The 19,608-nt window shown below is 38.6% G+C and overlaps 2 protein-coding genes across 3 annotated transcripts in view; both read left to right on the forward strand.

Moving 5' to 3' along the window:
- LOC138978405 (uncharacterized) overlaps positions 1–12,416 on the forward strand; it is a 78,939-nt gene extending 66,523 nt beyond the window's left edge. For both annotated transcript variants that reach the window (XM_070351138.1, XM_070351137.1), the window contains 2 exons: positions 55–159; positions 1,147–12,416. In XM_070351138.1, the coding sequence (XP_070207239.1) occupies positions 55–159; positions 1,147–1,316 (275 nt within the window). In that variant the 3' untranslated portion in view covers positions 1,317–12,416. The remainder of the gene's footprint in view (positions 1–54; positions 160–1,146) is intronic.
- A 613-nt stretch (positions 12,417–13,029) lies between these two features.
- LOC138978415 (spindle assembly abnormal protein 6 homolog) lies at positions 13,030–18,998 on the forward strand. Its single transcript, XM_070351155.1, has 9 exons — positions 13,030–13,190; positions 13,621–13,701; positions 14,185–14,241; positions 14,584–14,710; positions 14,957–15,046; positions 15,560–15,747; positions 17,768–17,810; positions 18,151–18,298; positions 18,652–18,998. The coding sequence occupies exons 2-9, from the start codon at positions 13,635–13,637 to the stop codon at positions 18,922–18,924; spliced, it is 993 nt and encodes a 330-aa protein (XP_070207256.1). The 5' UTR covers positions 13,030–13,190; positions 13,621–13,634; the 3' UTR covers positions 18,925–18,998.
- The last annotated feature ends 610 nt before the right edge of the window (positions 18,999–19,608 follow it).

Consider the following 19,608-nt stretch of genomic DNA (forward strand, 5'->3'; position numbering starts at 1 on the left):
AATACATGTACATGATTAGCTTTGATGATTGTGACCTCTCCTTTTTGATTGCAGATTGCCCGCAGGTGCAGTGTGTGGAGAAATACATTGCCACAGAACCTGACGAGTTAACCCTAGAGGAGTCTGATGTGGTCAACGTCTTCAAGAAAATGGCAGATGGTGAGTAATTTTGTTTGGTTTAATTTTGTATGTTTTTGGGTATATTTTGCCAGGGTAAACATTTTGTGGGTAAGCTTGTGGCTGAGCACACTTTTTCTGTTGAGACAAAGTTATTTGGAAAAGAAGGAAATGTAAAGATCTCAAGTGATCCAATTCAAGTACTAATATTAGCAGACTGGCATGCTTTACTTTGAGAGAGAGAGAGAGTGTGTGTGTGTGTGTGTGTGTGTGTGTGTGTGTGTGTGTGTGTGTGTGTGTGTGTGTGTGTGTGTGTGTGTGTGTGTGTGTGTGTGTGTGTGTGTGCGTCAGAGACTCTTGTATGTATGTTTTAGTGAAGGTTGGTACAATGACATACATTCATATCTCAGATTTCCGTACACATGACTTAATCCTCTTCCAGACCTGGGAACCCATACGATTTTGCCGTATTTTGTACGTCTGATTGTCTAAAAATACGATCAGCACGGTCGGTGGAGAAAAAGTACGACGAAAAAAATTCCTAGACTATTTTTCTTAAAAACGCCTCCCTGTCATTGCTGTATATTTACTGGGGCACTGTTTATTTTAATGGTTAAAAACAACTTTCTAACTCGGTATTAGATCAATAATTACAGCTTTTGTCATTGAAAGAAGCATTTGTTTTAAGTGTATTGGTTAAATTACTTAACGGCGCAACGGACGCGTGCGAAGCATGTTTGAATCATCGATGTTGCAATGTGTGGAATACACTCATTTCTCTGAAAATACTCCAAGTTTGTTTGAGAATACTCCAAGTAAACAACAGGGGTTCCCAGGTCCGCTCTTCACTCCTTGTGGAGCATAGGGCCGCAGCAGTTATCCTCCACTTCCTCCAGTCTCTGACTGTTTTTTCAGTGACACATACTGAAACGAAATGACAAATTATTCACACTTACTTCAGCTTATTGTCAGAGTGTCACATTTATGAAGTGTTAAAACAGAGAACTCACGGCCTTTGCTCTTTTCTAGGTTGGTACGAGGGAGAGCGCATTCGAGACTGCGAGCGAGGGTGGTTCCCCGCAGATCATACAGAAGAGATCAACAACTCACACGTTCGCGCTCGCAATTTGCGCCTACGATACCGCCTGATGATTGCAAGCCAAGAATACACCGATATGACCTTCACCGGCGGCAACTGAACTTCACGCTATTAATAGCTAAATCTTGTCTTGTAGAAATTATGTGTTTTAAAATGTAAGCGTTGTAGATTCTCTTGGTGCTTTTTTCTTTTAATACTGGGTGGAAACTGTTGAAACTCCAGGCTGAGAGAAGACTGATGAGAAACGTTCAAAGAGCAACAAAACCACTATTTTGTCTTCTGCCAGAACAAGTATTTTTTAGTGTGTGTGAAAGGTTGGAAAAGTCTTTTTTGTTTAGTGCAATTTTAGTTACTTGCCCAGAAAAATATGAAATGCAGCAAAACCTGATCAAGGTCTGCATGCAAGTTGAAAAATGAATAATATAGGGTTTTTGGTTTGTTTGTTATAGGTTGAAATGCAATGAAGTCCATCATCCTAATTTGTGTAATTTCACAAAGTCAAGATGAGGTTCAGTTTTCTCAGTTTTGCATATCAGGCATAAATGGTGCTTACAGTTATGAATACTAATAACAAAGTATTCTTATTTGTATCACATACAAAGTGAAATAACTGACGAGATATATATCCATGAGATAGGAACAAAATATAGCTTGACCAATGAGTTCTTGGTCGTTTTAAACCAAGCTTTTATCCCAGCTGAATATTGGTCATGACGTTACAACTTTGTACATAACTTTATGCATGTTGTACATGGTTTGTAAATAACAGCAGTCTATTTTTGCAGAAATGGAATTGAACAGAAAAAGAGGAAATAGGCAAGTTTCTGGTCCAGTTAATCAAATGGCAATGGTTCTGTTGCCAAGGGGACTTTTTTTTCTTCACATTATATGACATCTTTTTACCTTGCTCAGATTATTCGAGAGAAAATGATTGTGAGTTAAGATGAGTGATGGATGAAACAAGGAACCTAATTGAATGGTATTGAGAAATGTATGCTTGAAAAAGGCATTTGGAAGTTGATTCACAGTATTTGTACTCTTAGATTGATTCACAGTTAATCAGTGATTTGTATTGTCATGCTTCTTCATGAATCATTAATCATGCAGTCATTTGAAATCACACCAAATAAAGAAAGAAAGATTTGAAATCATTTTCAAATATAGCCAAATGATTTTTGTCCACTGTGATGCAATATTGTAATTGCTGAAAAAGGCGCCTATACAAAGTTTGCGATGCTTCATTTATAATATGCTGCAAAGCTTGTCATGTAACGTGTCCAATGTGCACTTTCTGTTTCATCTCGTACGCTACTTCATTAGTGTATTGACTGATTTTCAGACTTTAGGATTGATCTTTAGAACATCATTATTGCCTTATGGATACCAAACATTTACTAACTGCTGATCTTTTTTTTTTGGTGTGTGCTTTATACTTGTAAGTTTTCTGTAAAAACATTTTGTTGTATGTATCATTTGCAGTGCTGCTTTTTTGAGTGCACCTATTTTTCCATTTGATTACACCAAAATGTCTTGGTTTTTGAGTCACTTGAGAAAAAGTGACTCTATGTAATCGGTCAGTGTTAGTCTGTCCGGCCGGCCGGCCGGCCGTCCAGCCGGCCGTCCGTAGACACCACCTTAACGTTGGACTTTTCTCGGAAACTATCAAAGCGATCGGGCTCATATTTTGTTTAGTCGTGACCTCCAATGACCTCTACACTTTAACGATGGTTTCGTTGACCTTTGACCTTTTTCAAGGTCACAGGTCAGCGTCAAAGGAAAAATTAGACATTTTATATCTTTGACAAAGTTCATCGGATGTGATTGAAACTTTGTAGGATTATTCTTTACATCAAAGTATTTACATCTGTAGCCTTTTACGAACGTTATCAGAAAAACAAGGGAGATAACTAGCCTTTTCTGTTCGGCAACACACAACTTAACGTTGGGCTTTTCTCGGAAACTATAAAAGTGACCGGGCTCAAATTTTATGTGAACGTGACTCATTGTGTTGTGAATAGCAATTTCTTCCTGTCCATCTGATGCCTCATATAATATTCAGAACTGCGAAAGTGACTCGATCGAGCGTTTGCTCTTCTTGTTATTTTTTGATTTCTTTACAGTGCGTATTGCAGCCTTACATCCTGTTCCTGACCAGTGAACTTGCACTCAAGTGTCAAATGTTTTGTTTATTTAGAGCAAGTATGTCATTGACTTACTTGACCTATTCCTGTAGACTCCCCGTGGAGCATAGGGCCGCAATGCACCCTAAAGGTCTTTCAGCCGGTCCCAAGCCCGGATAAAGGAGGAGGGTTGGGCGTGGGGTTAGCAACTCCACCCCGCCAAAAAACCAACTTGCTACAGAAACCGCAATTATGTCATTGGGTTCCTGCTGTCATTAACTTTTAATAATAAACCACAATCAAAATAAACAAACTAATAAACAAACACTTCATACAAACAAAAAAAAAAGACACACAAAAACCACACACTAAAATGGTGGCTGTTCATTATACCTGAATAAAACAGAAATTGGTCATTGAAATACAAACAACTACCTTGCAGATAGTTGATACATGTATCCTTTACAAATACCCCCCGCGGGTTAGGGGGAAGAATTTACCCGATGCTCCCCAGCATGTCGTAAGAGGCGACTAACGGATTTTGTTTCTCCTTTTGCCCTTGTTAAGTGTTTCTTGTATAGAATATAGTCAATTTTTGTACAGATTTTTGTCAAGCAGTATGTAAGAAATGTTAAGTCCTTTGTACTGGAAACTTGCATTCTCCCAGTAAGGTAATATATTGTACTACGTTGCAAGCCCCTGGAGCAAATTTTTGATTAATGCTTTTGTGAACAAGAAACAATTTACAAGTGACTCTATCCCATCTTCCCCATTTCCCCGTCGCGATATAACCCTTCGTGGTTGAAAACGACGTTAAACACCAAATAAAGAAAGAATCCTTTACAAATGCTCCACTAAGATCTGACTGATGCCTGTACTTATGAGTGGATTTACTCATGTTTAAAAAAGATATAAAAAAATAAAAAGCTTTCAAAATATTACAATGTATTATTTTCTTTGTCTTCTCAGAAGCAGGATTACTGCAGTAGAAACACAGATAATTGTCAGAATGATTAAAAAGAATCACGCCACAATGTCCAACCTTCTCGACTCTGATTTGAGATTCAACATTTAGCGTGTATCAGCTGTGTTAGATACTTCCTGATCGATTTTAATGTTCGATTGCATCCATGCACATTTTCTCAGATATGTACAAAAAAGTATATAGCATGAAAAATGTATCTTTTTGATTTTGATAAGATTTGTAGCTTGCACAGTTTGTACACATACTGTATCGTCATTATTACCGATGCACATTACAGTATTCACAAATCAAACGAATGATTTACAGCACAATGTCCAGGTATGTTTGTATACTTTGTTCATACACAGTGATTTATATGATTTTCTTTATTTCAGTATTTCCATTATGTTTCATTGTTGGCATTCAGATGAAGAATCTGCACATTTTGTGTTGTTTTTTTCCCCAGAGATTTTGATTCCTTGAGATTGGTGTCATTTCATGTTGGCTTTTTGAAAACATGCCAAACTGAAGTGGCGGTATATGTCTTGAATGTTTTCTACCTTCAAAGATGATTTCATACTTTTGCTAGTCTATGAACAGTGGAATAAAATCAGAATTAAACATGCTTTGAATCAGCTGTTGCAATCGATGCTGTCACTGCTGCTAGGAATTTTAAAAAAGATGCCTTTTTTTACGGTGTTCTTTTTGTTTTCTATGAAATTGTATGAAATCAATACCAGTCCTTCATATTTTTTGTATGATCTATGCAAACAATTAATGTGTTCTTACACACTGAAAACCCCGGTATGTTTTTAAGAAACTTTTACTAACAGAGATGTTTTCTGATCAGCTTGAAAACTTGATTTGAAATGACTGATTTTTATATTTAGTCAAGTTTTGACTAAATATTTTAACATCGAGGGGGAATCGAAACGAGGGTCGTGGTGTATGTGCGTATGTGTGTGCGTGCGTGCGTGTGTGTGTGTGTGTGTGTAGAGCGATTCAGACTAAACTACTGGACCGATCTTTATGAAATTTGACATGAGAGTTCCTGGGTATGAAATCCCCATACGTTTTTTTCATTTTTTTGATAAATGTCTTTGATGACGTCATATCCGGCTTTTCGTGAAAGTTGAGGCGGCACTGTCACGCCCTCATTTTTCAACCAAATTGGTTGAAATTTTGGTCAAGTACTCTTCAACGAAGCCCGGGGTTCGGTATTGCATTTCAGCTTGGTGGCTTAAAAATTAATTAATGACTTTGGTCATTAAAAATCTGAAAATTGTAAAAAAAAATAAAAATTTATAAAACGATCCAAATTTACGTTTATCTTATTCTCCATCATTTGCTGATTCCAAAAACATATAAATATGTTATATTCGGATTAAAAACAAGCTCTGAAAATTAAATATATAAAAATTATTATCAATTTTTTTTTTCGAAATCAATTTAAAAACACTTTCATCTTATTCCTTGTCGGTTCCTGATTCCAAAAATATATAGATATGATATGTTTGGATTAAAAACACGCTCAGAAAGTTAAAACAAAGAGAGGGACAGAAAAGCGTGCTATCCTTCTCAGCGCAACGAATACCCCGCTCTTCTTGTCAATTCCACGTGCACTGCCTTTGCCACGGGCGGTGGAGTGACGATGCTACGAGTATACGGTCTTGCTGCGTTGCGTTGCGTTCAGTTTCATTCTGTGAGTTCGACAGCTACTTGACTAAATATTGTATTTTCGCCTTACGCGACTTGTTCCTTAAGTATTTGATTGAGCTTGCAGTTGGTTCTGTTTATCAGAATTGTCATCTTTGCTTAGGTGGAGTTTACAGCAGAACAGCCTCTGCTTTTCTGGCTCCCACACAACCGAAAATCTTTATCTTGCAAAGCGTAATATTACATACATAAATCCAGTTCTTATGAAAGCCTTAAACTTGGTGTGAAAATTATGTTCTGCATTATAAGCCATCTGTAATAGCTGCTGAGGTTTGTCTATTTTTTTAATATATTTTTTTTAAATGTTTGAATCAAACTTAAGACGAATGATTTGACCTTCCATTTTTATCCCTCCCCAACCGCTTCCCATCACAGGGAAGGGGAAGGAAAGAGTGCAATCGTATTATCTGGTTACAGAAGAAAAGAAAAACTGATCCCCCTGGACTGAGAATTGCAGCAAGCATTCAAACTACGCAAAGAAACTGGTTTCATCTTTCTGTTGTGTTGAGCTTAGAAAAAAATTAAAAATATATATAAAAAACCGATGATATCCGAGACTGTTTGGAGAGTTTTTAGATGATGTATCTTTGACAGAATTTGTGATTGTGTTGTAAGCTTGTTTGCTTTGTAAATCGCTGGATAATTCTTTCTGCCATGAGTACTGTCTACTGTGTTCCATACATTCCATGTTTTGCCAAATAGATGTTGGTGATGTGACAAATTTGGAGGTCCCCTTCCACTCCTTCGATCCTCCCTTGTTGTTGGTTGTTCCCCTTGGTTTCACCCTTCCTACGATCCCCTTCTTCCCCTGTGTCTTTGTTGGTGTATGTTGTAATATGGTTTGAAGAATTGACCGTAGAAATCTCAGTAACGTTGTGTGGAACTGTGCCACACTCAGTGCTTGCAACAACTCTTACAATGGGACTCCTCTTGATAGACCCCCTGATTTAGGACCAAAAAAATGTATATAATTGTATACTCACCCCAAATCCTCCACTTTTTTAGAAGCATATTACTGCCCCATATACATATTCTCCCATCCTTTTGTTCTGTCGTCAGATTCTGTATGACTGGTTTAAAACTTACATTACAGCATTGTATTCGTGTAGCTTTTTGTCAGATGAGACTGTACTTTTTAATTTGATTCATTTGACCAATGAAGTTTCTACTTAACTTCCAGTGACCATAGTGTTTTTCCTTCTTCTTGGTCTCATATTTGTTTGTATACTGTATTTCTTTAATTTCTTTAAAAAATATATAAATTGGCAAACATACAACCCCCCACCACCCCCAGCCCGATTTTTCCTCTCCCGTTTTGTGCTTGATAAAATGTCCTTTAAAACTTTGTTTTAACATTGATGTGACATTTAGGTTTCAGTGATTTTTGTTTGTTAAATGTTTTTGTGATTTTTAAATTGGCCCATGTGTGATGCACAAGTTGATATTATTGTAAGTCGGTTGACAGACATTCCATAGAGCTTGCCAAAGTTGATTTGAAATTGAAAAAAACCCTTGTTTTTGATGAGTCTGTCTGATATTTTCCTTGAGTGTTCATTTCATCTGTGTTACAGATTGTGTTGGCTATTTTTTTTTTTCAGTGCTAAAACACTGCCAGATTGTAAATGTGGATAGCATTGTATAGTCACTGGTAGATGAAATTGTGATATAGTTAACTTGGGGCATTCTTCTTGTGCACGAGCATTACATTAGAAATGATCCGAAAGTCTGCAGGTTAGGAAGTTAGTGAAATGACTAAAGGCTTGCAGTATGACAAAGTGTTTAAACTCCACTGCAATGCACGTGTTTCATGAGGAGTTTACGTGAGGAAACTTATAGATTTTCTTCTGTTTTCCAAATCATTGACTCAGGCAGCTGCATTCAAGTTTCAGGAGCAGTATACATGTACTCAGTGATAAGGGTATTCATGCACATGAATATACTTAAAGCCACAGTCCTTCTTGTGTAAGCAGTTAAAGTAAGATGACTATCTCGGACCTGGCCAGGGTTTTAAATCAGATAAGACCATCCCTCAACCATAGCTGCCAACCCTCTCAAATTTTTCGGGAATCTCCCGATGTTTGAATTCCGTCACGAATTTAGTCCCAAAATTTGTTCGAATTTCCCGAAAAGGAAATTTTCTAAAATAATTTGTGAAAGCAGCCTCTTTTTGGGGGACGAAACTGGTGAAAAGACGCTCTTGTTAACCAGCCAAGTTGATGTGCGCATGCACGGAAAATAATTTGTTCTTCTTTTCGGTTTGGAAACCCAAAGGCTAAAGTGACATTTTTACCGCAGTATAAGACAAACTATGACCGTATCGACAAGTCAGACGCCACGCATTTTGTAAACATAGCTGCCAACTTTTCCCAGATAAAAATAGGGAGGAATGAGCGTTTGCGCCGAGCCGACGGCGCGCGCCTAGAATGCTAGGGAGGTCCGGGGGCATGCCCCCCCCCGGAAAATGTTTGAAGAAAATGGTGCAATCTGGTGCATTCTGAGGATTATAATTGCCAGTTTCTGGCAGCAAATTTTGTCACAAAAAAGGATGAATGAGCTGGAGAGAGAGTAGATGTAGTGACTTACCAATGCACGTCAAGCTTCCTTCTACAGTATTTCATACTTCTTGACAGTCACATCTTCCAATGGTGTGTGGTAATCTTTCTCGTCTTCTTGACGGCTGTCCCCCAGTTTCCGTTCATGTTTTTCTGTTCTTGAATGAGCTTCAATATCCCCCCGGCCTCCATGTCCGATGCTGATATCTTCGCGGCACTTGGTGCATAACGCGAAATGTATGCTGCGTCTTGTCGATTCGGAGATGAAGTCATACTCTTGTTTGTAACTCTTGAAATTTTACACGAACTTTCGGCCGCTGGACCGTTGTTTTCTTCATTTTGTGGTCATCTGCTGCTGCTTCTTCTTCTGCTTCTCATCCACATTCGACTGAAGTGCATGCGCTAGCCACAAATCTCGCCTATTCTCGTTTTGTTTCGATTTTGATCACAGCGTTTGTGTGACGAAGCCTCGCGCTGAACGAGATTTCAGAAGTGAAACTACACTCCGGTCATTATATAACTATACTCGAAAAATTTTTAATCGGGAAACTTTTGCACTATTTGGGAAAATCCAGGACTGGACATAACATCGGGAATTTCCCGGTTTTCTAGGGAAGGTTGGCAGCTATGTGTAAAGCTTGTCGATGTGACATCAACATTGGACATGGTGGGAAAAAGGACATCGACCTCCACGCTTCCCCTGGGAGCGCCGCAGGAATGTCATAGTCATAAGGTTGGCAGCATGATGCTCAACTTGGACACAAACCATTTAAATTCCACAGCCTGGGCACTCTCTGTGCAGAATGGAATTTTTTGTAGTTAATTTCTGAACAGACATTATAGTGGCTATTTGTGAAATGAATCCATAAACAATTCTCCGTCTGCACAGGCAGTAGTCAGGGTGTTGATTGTTGGTATGTGTCAATGTTGGAGGATGGTGATGCCCAATGTAAAGGCCTGGCCAGATCTAAGATGGATCCCGCAGTGGGGCACTGCGGTTATGAAATTAAAGGCCCCTCCTGTTTTTGGAACCGCAGGAGCTTTCTAGTTTGCTGTTAGGTAGATTTTTGGTTCCTCTTTCCTGTCATGCTCTCTTTTTCTTCATGAATTCTTTTCTTTTTTCTGCCTTCTTGCTCATTCACCTGTATTTTTTCCAAAAATCTCTTCTCTTGCCGCTTGTCTCGCGATTCATGTATAGTTTAATCTGTTAGTGTTCTGATGTAAGTCCAGCAGTAGATAGGTTAAGCCTATTTTAACATACTGGAAACTGGTAATCTTCCAGTAGGTATTAATTTAGTTTTACTAAAGCCTGCTGGGACACAAGTAATGGGTTAGTGCATTTGTAAACAGGAATCACTTGACAAGTGGCCCCCTTCATCCCCCCCTTCCTCGTCCTGATATGGCTCTGCGTAGTCGGCTGGACGTTAAGCAACAAATAAACAAACAAACAAACAATCTAAGATGGAGAGACGAATCGTTTACACGGGAAGGACTAGGCCAGGTGTTACAGAGTTGCTTCTCTTGGGTATAGCTTTGTAAGCTGGCATACGTAGACCAAAAATGGCTGTCTAGAAGTGTAAAAATTAAGAAGCAATGTATTCCATGATATTGAAAGCTGTTCTTTGGACAATGATTAAAATAATGCAGTATTGAGAGGAGTAAGCAATACCGATTCTGTAGTGGTATTATCTGAGAAGATGGATTGTTCCTGTTGTACCTATGTTTGTTTCTGTTGTCTAATTGGAGCATGTGATTTGGATTAAATAATTGTGTGTACCAAGCTTCCCCTGTTGTTTACAGTTTCTGTATGACTTCATGCAGTATTTGATCTGTTCTTTCAATTTGCTGTCTTTGGTTTCTTGTGCAGTAATTTTTTGCTCTGTAAAGTGTATATAATTTCATCTCTTTCTCTGGTGTTTTACTTGGTGTTATTCCTGTGTAATTCATTTTCTGTTTCTGTGGGGTTTTGTGTACAAGCAGGACCAGAAATCTTGCAGTTAGTGACAGAGAACAGCAAAATGACAAAACTGTATGAATTTTGAATCAGATTGAAATGTACATAGATTAAAAACAGTCAAAATTGAAGCAGAGAGACATTGTTTCTTTTTTTGATGAGCTTTTGTTTATGGTATTTATCTACATTATTCTTTCTGTCCTGTAATACCAGTTTGTAATCTTTTTGAATTCAGAATGACACAGAATGAGAATGAAGGTCACCTTGCCAAGTTACATTATGACAGGTATATAACCATGCAACCCAAGTTTCAAACAAAACATGTGTTCTCTATAAATATCTGATTTTTTTTCCTCAATGGGTTGAAATAACACTTGTGATTAAAATGACTTGGTGATTCAAAGGTGGGAAAAGATGTGAGTTCATGACATGATTGAAAGAGATCTTCATACTGGTTTTGTATCTCAGCATTTATACAGATGCTATACAAAAAAGCATAATCTGCTTTCGTTTTCTAGGCAAGTTTTACTCTTTGTGTCTGTGAACATTTATATTCTTACTACTGAGTCTTGTACTGGCATTATCCTATATTGTTTCCATGTATCATTGTACCTGTATAGCACTGCAGCAGTTTCTTCATTATTCTCTCTTTCTTGCCGACGACACTGGTCATAGCTTTTTACCAAGTATCGAGTTTACACCTTTTCTGAACGTTCTGAAACCTAGTTGAAAAACGTTAAATAAAATATTAAACCTGTGAAAAAAAGTAAGAAATAATTTAGTTTATTTGCATGTTCTGATAGAATTGCCGAGTACACGCATTTGCTACTTTGACCCTGATTTTAGGCTTGAAAGACTTATTTTGATAATTATTCCACTATGACTGCAATTGAGGTATATTAGATTTTTTTTCTGACTGTGACAGCAACTTGTTAGGAAAAAGCGGGTAGCATTTAGTTTTATTTTCAATTTTTTTTACAATTAAAAAAAAAGTTTAGCGTTGGACTGAGCTTTTTATGTGTAAGTAAATTATTTTGATGAGCAGGAATTGCTTTGTTTCCATCATATTTCACAAATCATCTTGCCTCACCTCTTCACCGTCCAATCACCGTCCTGCTTTGTATGACTAAATTATATGCATGTAAATTATATAAAAACAATGTGTAACTAAAAAACATGCCATTGGTTCTCTTGGCACAGTATTTTTCCTCAAGAAAATTGCTCATAGTTTTCATGTGTCATCAAAGAGCTTATGAGATTAGAATTTTGTCATTTTAGACTTTAACTTTAATGTAATGTAGTGAAAGGATGGTAGTTTTGCTTTTACGACCCAAGGTTTTTTTTCTCTTTGAAAGGTGTTGTAATTTAGGTACCATATGTAAATTTGTGGATTAACATTAATGCCCTGTTGTCTTTATCAAGCATTCTACTGAGTAGCATAAGCACACGTACTACAGAAAAATAAGTATGTTAGTGGCTGATCCGCTAGCTACATATACTTTGATAATTATTTTTGTTCTTCTCTTCTCCTCTTCTGAGATACTGATTGCTTTAATTGTGCACATGAAAATTTTTTCAAGAGTGACTCCTTTCTCTATCAGAAGGTTTTAGGAATCTGTTAAAATGCTAATTTTTTTTTTATATATTAATTGAAGGTTGTTAAAGTTTTAGCTTTGCTTTTGGTGGTGTATGATATTTGTCTGTTCAACTGTTGAGAACACGTTCTTTGAATCTGTGGCAAGGGACGCATTCACAATGCAAGTTTTCTTAGAGAGTAATAATGTTGCAATTCAAAAGGAGAATATCTGTCACTGAATTCTTGCTGCACTGTCTGGGACTCGTTTTGTACACAAAAATGTCTTCATATCCCATGGAATAAACATGATTTTATGTACTTCAGTTTTTCTTCTTCTGTGTGTGTGTGTGTGTGTGTGTGTGTGTGAGTGTGTGTGTGAACATGAAAGTGCCACTGTTACTCTTTGATATGAGAGCGAGTGTCTGTATGATAATGGAGAAGGAAAATTGTGTGTTTATGCACGTGAGCGTAAGATGGAGACTCTATCCCATCTCCCCCCTTCCCCCGTCCCGATATAACCTTCGTGGTTGAAAACGACGTTAAACACCAAATAAAGAAAGAAAGTAAGATGGAGAGAGTTGAGCCCGTTGTTTTTTCTCTGTAAAATCAGCATACCTGCTTCTACAAGAAATGATTTGTTGTCCTATTTATTAAATAAAAAAAGCAAGAAATGTTGAAACACATTACCACACTCAACTTCAAACTCCACAATTACATTTTAAGTTTCAATGAAACATTATTATAGTGGTACATGTACCAGTAAACAAAACACATTCTTTTAGGTTCTTCCTTTTATCACCATCCCCTTTTACTCAACCTAAACCAATTCAACAGCAGGAAAGTTCAAACGCTATAAGCTTAGATGTCTTTCTGTACAGATACAATCAGTGCAGTCGATTCACTGGTACCAGTGGTGGATCATTCATTTATTCGCGGGAAGTTGAGCTATCGCAGACCAAAGCGACACCTCGTTGGTAAAGTTATTCCCCTTGATGCACAAGACGATGCAGACGACAATGCAACAGTAAATCCAGCGAGGTTTCATAGAGCATTTTTTGTACAAACCTTCGCTGAAAGGATATTTCTTTTCAGGTAAGTTTGTAGAACACAGTGTGCACAATGTCATGAGCGGAATTGAATACAAGATGCTTAACGGTCAAATATCAGATGAAGGTAGTAAGTCAGTTACAAGCAATAAGTTGAATAACCTCAAGTAGCCTACTCAATTTTGACAGAACGTTTCTTGTTTCAAACTGGAAGGATTTTTTTGCAGACAGCAGAGAATCACTTGAATAAAAAGAATGGCTCAAGCGATTCTGATTCAAGCAATTTGCAGTTGTCTTGAAATGAACTAACGTGTTGAGAAGAATGGCTGCATTAAATTGCAGATCTAGATCTTAGCCATTGGCCCAGCACACATAGCCTATTACTGTCGCATTTCCTTCTGCAGCTTTCGAATGAAAGTTCTGATTCGAATTAAATGAAGGAATATTATATCTGACACAAATGTATACAATGACAGTTGCAGAATCAGAAATGGCGGTACAAGAGAAAATGGCTTTGAATACGGGATCGGATCTCGACAGCCTTATTCATTCACTTGGTGAGTAGCCCGAGATTTTCATATCTTGATGGAAACCAGAGTTTTGTTGCTCAAAACCGTATTAAGCTTACTGTATATATATATATGTATATCATTTCTGTTCCACAAATGCTAGAATATGACGAGATCTATTTCCAGAGAGAGAGAGAGAGAGAGAGAGAGAGAGAGGGGTGGGGGTGGTAGGTGTCGTTGTGTGTGTATGTGTGCTGTATATGTATGTGTGTGTGTGTAGTGTATGTGTGTATGTGTGTGTTTGACAGTGTGTGTGCTAGTCACAGTGTGTGTGTGTGTGTGTGTGTGTGTGTGTGTGTGTGTGTGTGTGTGTGTGAGTCCGACGGCCAGTGACTCCAGTCAATGAAAGATGGCGATCTCTATGTTTAAATCGTGCATTAACATGTGGTAATATCCCTATCATTGTTGTTGCCTGTGGCATTGAAAGTGGGGGTCATGATGCCGTCTGGCACTTATTCCTTTTCTTTTCAGAGTATGAAAATCAGCAGTATGTCAAAATGATCGAGAAAGAAAATCAGCGGATTCAGTGTAAGTACATCACTAAGCACTTCTCATATAGTAAGTTCAGTAACTGAATGGATAAATGTACAATTTGAAATCGTATAATACTCTATCCGTGAGCAAATGAAATACACAGAATATACATGTGCTGATGTTCACTGCAAACTAAATTTACTTATCTCGCTCACTGTCTCTTGTACGTACGATAACATGTACAAAGAATATTTGTTTATGAAAGTGTGAAGGCCTCTCTATAAGCATGTGTGTTTGTTACATATTACAGATCCCATAATTTATTAATATTATGAATTCAGCTCGATTGCACCGCCCTTTTGAAAGACTTTAAATAACCGTTCTTTTTCAACACAGATCTCGAGGCACAAGAGCAGGAGAAAACGCAAGCAATCACAGAGTTACAGACTTGTCTAACGAACTTGGAACTTGATACCAAGAACAATCACAGGCAACTTGTTCACAACAAGAACACTCTGGAGAGGTAACGTAAACTGATAACAATACTCTGCTAATTAAAAGTGAGTATTGATCAATGGAGTGATGATATGAACTTATTATGCGGATTACTAAAGAGATGTACATGTATTTATATCAGTTCAATTAGATTGTTGGATTGGCTTAAGAGGCCTGTTTGTACGCAAGTAGAACATATATCAAGTTTGATTTTGTATGAGGTCAAGGTTATTGTTGAATTTAATTGTATTATTTTAAATGTTTTCTTTCGTAGCCTGAAGAAGACAAAGACGGTGCTTCAAGCGCACAGAGATGCACTGCAAAAACAGCTGGAAATGCTGCAGTTTGAAAATGACGAACAGCGGTAAGAACATTCCGATAGCTAGGGTGTAAGTGGGTGTAAAAGAGAGAGAGAGAGAGAGGGGGGGGGGGGGGGGGGTACCAGGTGTGTGTGCGTGCGTGCGTGTGTGTGCGTTTGAGTGTGTGTGTATGCACGTGAGAGAGAGTGTGTTTGAGTGTGTGTGTGTGTGTGTATGCAAGTGAGAGAGAGAGATAGTGTGTGTGTGTGTGTGTGCGTGTGTGTGTGTGTGCGTGTGTGTGTGTGTGTGTGTTTAGTGTGAGAGAGAGAGAGCGAACAAATTTATAAAATCGTTTAGAACGCCTATACAGTTCATAATCTTTGTAGGTGTACTGAACTCTTTTAACTGCTTTCCAGCAGTTCAATTTCTTTCTCTTTTTCATGTGACTTAACTGTGCTGGCATGTAACCACCCATCACATTTTGAAGCACATGATAAGACAGCATTCTGTCTTTAAATTTTACTTTTCTTCATCACTAACAAACCATTTTACTCTGCCTACTGTTTTCCTCTAAACAGGCGTGAATTTGAAGAAACCATACAACTGTACGAAAAGACGTGGACAGACTACGACGCCATATACAAGTCACTACCACTGTACAAAACTCTGTTGGAGTCAGAATCCAGGCTCGCCGAGTCGGAAGCAGAACACACCAAGTGGCAGCGACAGAAGAATGAACTGAATCGCAAAATGCAGGCTACTCGGGGTAACAGAGTTAAATTAAGGCCCCACATACACCACTCAGCAAAGTGGAATGCAGCTCAGTAGTTGAATGCAACGCCGTCGTTGCATGGTGTATATAGTTAATCACTGAGTCCATTCAAAATGTGACTGTAGATGAAGTGTATCACGAGTTACATTTCAAACAAAATAGGACATGTTTAGTTTTCATACAATCGCTGAACTGATGAATGAAATGTACAAACTGGAATGCGTCGACGGACGCAACTCCTTAACCGTCTAGCCAAGGATACCAGAGATAGTCACATGAGTGGACTGGGTGGCCGAGTGGTAACGCACTTGCGCTGGCTCGGAAGCGAGAGGTTGCGAGTTCGACCCTGGGTCAGGGCGTTAGCAATTTTCTCCCCCCTTTCCTAACCTAGGTAGTGGGTTCAAGTGCTAGTCTTTCGGATGAGACGAAAAACCGAGGTCCCTTCGTGTACACTACATTGGGGTGTGCACGTTAAAGATCCCACGATTGACAAAAGGGTCTTTCCTGGCAAAATTGTATAGGTATAGATTAAAAAAAATGTCCACCAAAATACCCGTGTGACTTGGAATAATAGGCCGTGAAAAGTAGGATATGCGCCGAAATGGCTGCGATCTGCTGGTCGATGTGAATGCGTGATGTATTGTGTAAAAAAATTCCATCTCACACGGCATAAATAGATCCCTGCGCCTTGAGTCCGAGTCTGGAGATACGCGAGCGATATAAGACTTCATATAAATAACATGAAATTGCTCTGTGCGAGGATGGTATGCATCTGCGTTGGTTGCAACTATGTTGAGTGGTATTGACGAGGCATACGATACTTTTTGACTCACATGCGAAGCAAAAGTGAGTCTATGTACTCACCCGAGTCGTCCGTCCGTCCGTCCGTCCCGGCGTCCGTCCGTCCGTCCGGAAAACTTTAACGTTGGATATTTCTTGGACACTATAAAGTCTATCAACACCTGATGTGGCCTGATGGTGTATGGTTACAAGATCTCAAAAAACATGTGCGGCAACTTGACCTCACTTCAAGTTCAAGGTCACAGGGGCCGTAATTGTTGTCTTAAAAACGACCATTTTCCCATTTTCGCATTTTTTTCTGAAGTTATCGAGAATGGCAACCTTAGCTATGTATGCTATACAGGGCAATGTAAGCCCTATCTTTGGACACCAGTTTGGTTGACCTTGCTTCAAGGTCAAGGTCGCAAGGGTCCTTTAAAGTTGGATTGTATACATATTTTGAAGTGACCTTGACCCTGAACTATGGAAGATAACTGTTTCAAACTTAAAAATTATGTGGGGCACATGTTATGCTTTCATCATGAGACACATTTGGTCACATATGATCAAGGTCAAGGTCACTTTGACCCTTATGAAATGTGACCAAAATAAGGTAGTGAACCACTAAAAGTGACCATATCTCATGGTAGAAAGAGCCAATAAGCACCATTGTACTTCCTATGTCTTGAATTAACAGCTTTGTGTTGCATGACCTTGGATGACCTTGACCTTGGGTCAAGGTCACATGTATTTTGGTAGGAAAAATGTGTAAAGCAGTTCTTAGTGTATGATGTCATTGCTAGGTTTAGTTATTTGACCTTGACCCTGAAGGTCAGGTCAAGGTCAAGCATGTGAGTCGTATGGGCTTTGCCCTTCTTGTTTCGTACAGGCGATGTGAACAGATCTGATCTGTTGATGTTTTAACTTGAAAAAATGTTATTTAATATGTTTTTCAAAAGGTCACAATACTGACGTGCAGCCGTTTTCTATCTGCTAGGGCGACATACTGTGTTACAGATAATGACACAGATAATGAATGAAAACATGAGAGACTGGAGAAGAAAAATGGCGGGAGCCGGCTTCCACAGTTAAACAAAAGAAGGGCAAGATATGAATGCAAACTCGAATGACGCATGTATTGCACTTGTTTCACATTTGGGTCTTAAATCTGTGGTTTTTATTTCCATTTTAGCACATATTTGTTTCTGTCTATTCGTTTTGGTTTGTTTTACAGATGAAATGGACTTTAGGGACTGGCAAAGATTCTGTATCAGAATGTATCCTTTCGCTGCCTCAGATCGTCGCAAACTCCTGGGAAAAGGAAGTGAAAAAACCATTTTGGAGGATGAAATTATGTTTGCACTTGTAAACTCGGTACTTTTTAACCATTTAATTGATGTATATTTTAACAAAACCAGCTCTAAAGCCTAAAACTGTAAGGCTAAAAAAAAAAAAGTCTGTTTACGGTAACATAGACCAAAAAAATAGGGTCGGTAGGTCGGGATATTTTTTTTTTTTTTCCCCAAAAAATCATATTTGTACGTTATCTTAGCGAGTGAACACTTGCCAAGATGTTAGCGAATCGTCCTATAGTACCTCCTTACATAAATAAATCAGTGCAGACAAGTGGTTGAGCAGCAGAAGGAAGAAGAAAGAATTCATGGATGCTGTAGTGGAGAAAGAAACGTTGCAGGCCAAAATGGAAGAGATTCGGGGCAAAAACAACTCTTCTTTAAACACCACGGGCCTTCCTGAGACGTCCCAGGTTAGTGGTGACAATTATTTATGGGTGGTGGAGTGGAACCCCGTTTTAAGACCAACACAAATCTGAGAAATGTAGGTCTTGAAAAAGAGGGAGTCTTAAAATGGGGTTAATTTTACAACGTTACAAAGTTATAAACAGAAAGTCTCAGAAAACATGTACAAGGTCTTAAAAAGGAGGGAGTCTTTAATTTGGGGGTCTTAATAAAAGGGGGGGGGGGGGGTTCCACTGCATAAGTGAAGTGTTGTGTGAAATACTTGAATGAACATAATAGGAGGTTGGCAGGATAAACATTACATGGTACCATAACTGACTGACACTCGAGTATTTTAATTGCTTTGTTCCTCTGTACACAGGATATGGACACAGATGACACACAGACGGAAACATCACCAGATCTAACATCAAGCGAAGAAAATGTGACTGAACAGGACACCACTCTCACAGAAAGAGGGGCTGGGGACGGAGGTGACTTCATCGCAACGTCACTTACAGGGACGCAAAAGTATTATTCCTTTTCTCTATTGTTTCTGCTGCTATTGTGTGTCGTGATAGAGTGGATTTTTGAACGGTCTACGGCTGAAAATTGTAGGCTTAGACCTTATACTTGCCCCTTGCACATCTACTGAAGTGTTGGCAGAATTCCACATGTCCTGGCCGTGTGGAAGAGACGATAGAATAAGATATTAAAATAAGAGGGCATGCGCTTTTTGAGTCACTTGAGAAAAAGTGACTCTATGTAATCGGTCAGTGTTAGTCTGTCCGGCCGGCCGTCCGGCCGGCCGTCCGTAGACACCACCTTAACGTTGGACTTTTCTCGGAAACTATCAAAGCGATCGGGCTCATATTTTGTTTAGTCGTGACCTCCAATGACCTCTACACTTTAACGATGGTTTCGTTGACCTTTGACCTTTTTCAAGGTCACAGGTCAGCGTCAAAGGAAAAATTAGACATTTTATATCTTTGACAAAGTTCATCGGATGTGATTGAAACTTTGTAGGATTATTCTTTACATCAAAGTATTTACATCTGTAGCCTTTTACGAACGTTATCAGAAAAACAAGGGAGATAACTAGCCTTTTCTGTTCGGCAACACACAACTTAACGTTGGGCTTTTCTCGGAAACTATAAAAGTGACCGGGCTCAAATTTTATGTGAACGTGACTCATTGTGTTGTGAATAGCAATTTCTTCCTGTCCATCTGATGCCTCATATAATATTCAGAACTGCGAAAGTGACTCGATCGAGCGTTTGCTCTTCTTGTTTGTTTTTTTTTTTTATAAAAAGAAAGAAGATTTTTAAGATTTACTGAA

The sequence above is a fragment of the Littorina saxatilis genome, linkage group LG10, assembly GCF_037325665.1.
Source record: "Littorina saxatilis isolate snail1 linkage group LG10, US_GU_Lsax_2.0, whole genome shotgun sequence".
NCBI lineage: Eukaryota > Metazoa > Mollusca > Gastropoda > Littorinimorpha > Littorinidae > Littorina > Littorina saxatilis.

Bases quoted from the DNA above. Each gene is read 5' to 3' on its own strand.
- LOC138978415 (XM_070351155.1), top strand. From the start codon at position 13,635: ATGGCGGTACAAGAGAAAATGGCTTTGAATACGGGATCGGATCTCGAC. The intron at 13,702-14,184 runs GTGAGTAGCCCG...TTTTCTTTTCAG, and splicing joins CAGCCTTATTCATTCACTTG to AGTATGAAAATCAGCAGTAT. The intron at 15,047-15,559 runs GTAAGAACATTC...TCCTCTAAACAG, and splicing joins TTTGAAAATGACGAACAGCG to GCGTGAATTTGAAGAAACCA.